The sequence below is a fragment of the Vipera ursinii genome (genome assembly GCF_947247035.1).
Source record: "Vipera ursinii genome assembly, chromosome: 4".
NCBI classification, from domain to species: domain Eukaryota; kingdom Metazoa; phylum Chordata; class Lepidosauria; order Squamata; family Viperidae; genus Vipera; species Vipera ursinii.
The window spans coordinates 52939791-52943850 of NC_139514.1; the positions used below are offsets into that span (position 1 = coordinate 52939791).

Sequence of the window (4060 nt, forward strand, 5' to 3'; positions counted from 1 at the left end):
GAGCTCCCTTATTTGTGTCTGTCTGTCTGTCTCTCTGTGTGTGTCTGTGTGTGTGTGTCTGTGTGTGTGTGGTGGCTAGGAGCACTGCACGGGATTTGAGCTTCTGTGCTTCGAATTCTCAGTTTGACTTCGGATCCGCTTCCGGATTCAGATCTGAAGTCGGTGGGGGGGGGAGGGAAGAAGCTCCAGGGCGACCCCCCCCCCCATTCCTTTCCCCGTTGACAGCCACAGGCTTTTCTTGGATGGAAACTGAGCTTGGGGAAGAGTAGGCGGGAGAGACAGACGAAGGCGAGGAGGAGGGTCCGCGACATCCGAGGCTCCCGCCGACCCACTGCCCGAACAGCCGAATTCAGAGCTGCTGCTTCGCGATTAGGAGAGCCGCAAGCTAAGCCGGCACCGCCGCTCCGGACCTGCCCCTCCATCCCTCCCTCAATTGCGCGCCCGTCGGCTGGTTGGTTGGCTGGTTGGCTGGCTGGCTGGCTCTCCGCGGACCCGAGTCAAAGTCCACACACGCCCGTCAGCTCTCCGCCGTCGCCTCCGCCCGGGGCTCTAGTATGCCAGCGACGCCCCGGCCGTCGCCCTGCCGGAGCCGCGATGAAGGAGAAGTCCAAGAACGCCGCCAAGACGCGGCGGGAAAAGGAGAACGGCGAATTCTACGAGCTTGCCAAGCTGCTGCCTCTGCCCTCGGCCATCACCTCCCAGCTGGACAAGGCGTCCGTCATCCGCCTCACCACAAGCTACCTGAAAATGAGAGCCGTCTTCCCGGAAGGTAAGTCGCCCTCCAGGGGGTCCCCACACACACACACACACCCCGGTGTCCGGAATGAAGCTGGTCGACCTGCAGGGAAGTGGCGCTCCCCCCACCTCCCCCACGCGCACACACTTGAGATGGGCAGGCTAAGAGCCTTGGTGGCGCAGTGGGCTAATGCCTCCTTAAGTAACACCAGCTGCCTGCAATTAGTGCAGGTTCGCATCCCACCAGGCTCAAGGTTGACTCAGCCTTCCATCCTTCCGAGGTAGGTAAAATGAGGACCCAGATTGTTGGGGGCAATTAAGCTGACTTTGTAATAATGCCGCTTGGGGGTGTGTGTGAAAGCCCTAATAAGCAGGCATATACATAGAATGAAGGCTACTGCTAAGCTTGTAAGCCGCCCTGAGAAGGGCGGGATATAAATGGAATTAAAAAAATAATCGGAGGGGCAAAGCGGTCCTGTGGGGCTCAGAGCGACTCTTCGGACGGCGGCTCTCCTCCGCTCGTCCGGCCGACCCTTCCATACGGGCGGCGCGGGCCAGAGAACGAATCGAGGCGATGGGAATTCAGCCTCCGAAAGGGTTCGGAAGATCGACGGATCCCATCAACAGCCCGACCATTCGCCGCTCTCAGAGGGAGCCCGGCGGGTACCAAAGTGCGGCTTCGCTGGGAGGCGGGGTGGGGGAGGGGTCTAAATTTGCCTGCGGTCTGGAAACTTTTTAAGTTGAGACACAAGAAAGCTCCGATTTGCCATCGCGGTCCGCGCCGTTCCTTTGACCTTCGTAGGCTACTACTTATTTTTGGAAAAAGAGTTTCAGGGGCAGGTTAATTCAACGCGTCCGCCTTTCAAGGAAGCATTTCTGATATCCGATGGAGGAGAATGGAAGCTATCCTCTCCGCGGACGGTAGCCCCGGATCCACTTATTTAACCGGTGCATTTAGCATTGTCCGCGGTTTTCAAAAATCAGAGGAATCTAGTGGGGGTAATTTCCTTCGGCTTCAAGACCGCGCGAAACGTGTTTAGACATTAGTTAGGGTTACGGGAACCACACACGATCTTTCCGAAAAAGAAATAGGTGTGGGTAAAGGTTGTGAACGCCTCCTTGCTGAAAACACTCTTAGGCCCGCGTGTCGTGTAGATGTGGCGGAGGATTAGAGTCAGTAATGTCTTTTGAAGTATGAAGAACGTAACAAAATATCTCCCTTGCAATGTGCAGGATATTTCCTCTGCATTCCCATGAGGGTAAGTAGGGAAAAGAGGTGGCAAAGGATTAACGTAGCCCCGGAGGCGTGTAAAATGTCTGAAGAAAGAAAGGCTAATTTTTGCAATAGCTCTGAGGGCTCAGCTTCATCCCACCCCCGCCCCAAGTAACAATTGTAGGCTCAAGAGGGAGAAAAAAAAGCAAAGGAAGGGAAAACTTCCAAAATGATTGAGACCAGTATTCATAAAAGTTCCTGACAGCTAGCTAAATTTTAAAATCTGACTTAACCTACCTAACATTTCGCTGGTATACCCTGTCTGAATAACATTGCATGAGATCCTCAAAATGCAAGTCAATTCTACGAAGCTTTCCCTTTTCTAGGATTTATAGAGCCGAACAGGACAAGGAAACAGAGAAAGGAACAGCCAAGTGCCTTACAGTTTTACTTGGGCGTAAACAAGATTTCATAAGACTTATTCCGGATTGCACGATTGCAGCCTCATTTCCTCCAAATCGTGTAGTTAACTATATGGAGCATAGGACAGGCAAATATAAATGATGGCACATTGCTGCTAAGTAAAAAATACCGGGGATCTAATTGCCACATAAATTATTTGATTACTTTTCCTTGAAACCAAATCGCCCCTGTAGTTTAGATCCAAAGGTAGCTTACAATGGGAATAGAAACGTCAAGTTTAATGATGGGTAGGGCACGTTTGGTTTGAATTCTGTCACTGAAACTTGGTTTTAATATTAGCGTATGTATGAATTTGTGTGTAGAAAATCCAAGGCCCAGTGTGAAAATCTATTGGAAAAAGCAAGCAGATTAACCCTATCCATTTATTTAATGTCTGTTTCCTTATTCTCAAGAAACTTACAAAGGCAAGGGCTTAGACAAGTGAACACACAATTATAGGTACCCTGCCGTGCACAGTCTGCAAAAGGAACTCGGATTTGCTTAAATTCGGGCCGCAAAATCCGTTACCTAAAGCCAACTGCGAGCGGGGATATTATTCCACATAAAAGTATTTGGAAGTAGGACAACTCTACTCGCATTTCATCCAAACTCCGGCACGGGGTCTTTGCAGGAAAGCCAGGGCCGTTTTTTTTTTTCTGGGCAGCTGCCTTCAGCCACTCTTTCCAGGCAAACCAAAGCCAGGGAATTGACGGGGCACTTGGCAGCTTTGGATGGGCGGAGGTGAATGGCACACACACACACACACACACACACACACACACACAAAGACAGAGAGAGGGGGGGCGGGGAGGGAGAAACCTCAGGGCTCCGGTCTCTCCTTAAAGCTACCTCCACAAACCCAGGACCCCTGTTCCTTACTTTACTTCGTTTTGCTTCTGCTTAGGAGAGTTTGGCCGGCACCTTTCCTCTCGGAAACAGCTTAGAGAACTTCCTCTCTTCCTAAACAGCTTAGCTTTCTATACTTTGCCAGGATCCTCTCCCCTCCCTCACTTTTTCTCCCTCTGCGAGATATGGCCGTGCAGTCCAGGGGGGGTGATGACCCATCGCCTGCAAGAAGGGGCTGGGTTTATCTGAGTCGTCTTGTTCCGCAATTTTCTAAGATGTTTTGTCTTCCCCTGCCGCCGCCTCCCCCCCCCCTGGAAAAGGGACCTTTTTTTGTAGATGTTTTAAAAGAAGAGACTGCTATAGTTGTAACTATAACATTGGCCCAAGGTCACTCAGCTGGCTTGGCACCTAAGCTGGGACTAGAGGCCACACTCTCTCAGTTTTCTTCTAATCAGATGCCTAAACCAATACACCGAAAACTGGCACTCTCCACTTGCGTGTTTAAAATACATTTTTAAAAATCTCGCACAAAAGTCACCTTTGTCTTATATTTCTCTTTTCTCTAAAACAGAATGAAACCACTCCAATGTGGAAGAGATGATAACTAACCTGTTTTAATGAATACATTCTTGACACTTAGCACTCTAGTTTTCATTGTGTTGATAAGAAATCTGTGTGTGTGTGTGTGTGTGTGTAGATGGACCCTGCACCTCCTTGCATTTATGGGCAACCTGTGACTAAAAAGCCCATCAAATTCTTGTCTTGTTACAGTGCACAGTACCAATGCAATCCATTTAGAAGGCA

The 4060-nt window shown here is 50.2% G+C and overlaps 1 protein-coding gene across 1 annotated transcript in view; it reads left to right on the forward strand.

The window, feature by feature from the left end:
* Positions 1 to 594: 594 nt before the first annotated feature.
* SIM2 (SIM bHLH transcription factor 2) overlaps positions 595 to 4060 on the forward strand; it is a gene marked incomplete at both ends in the record, with an annotated part of 42462 nt that continues 38996 nt past the window's right edge. Inside the window, one exon of the mRNA XM_083361439.1 lies at positions 595 to 769. Within this exon, the coding sequence (XP_083217565.1) occupies positions 595 to 769 (175 nt within the window). The remainder of the gene's footprint in view (positions 770 to 4060) is intronic.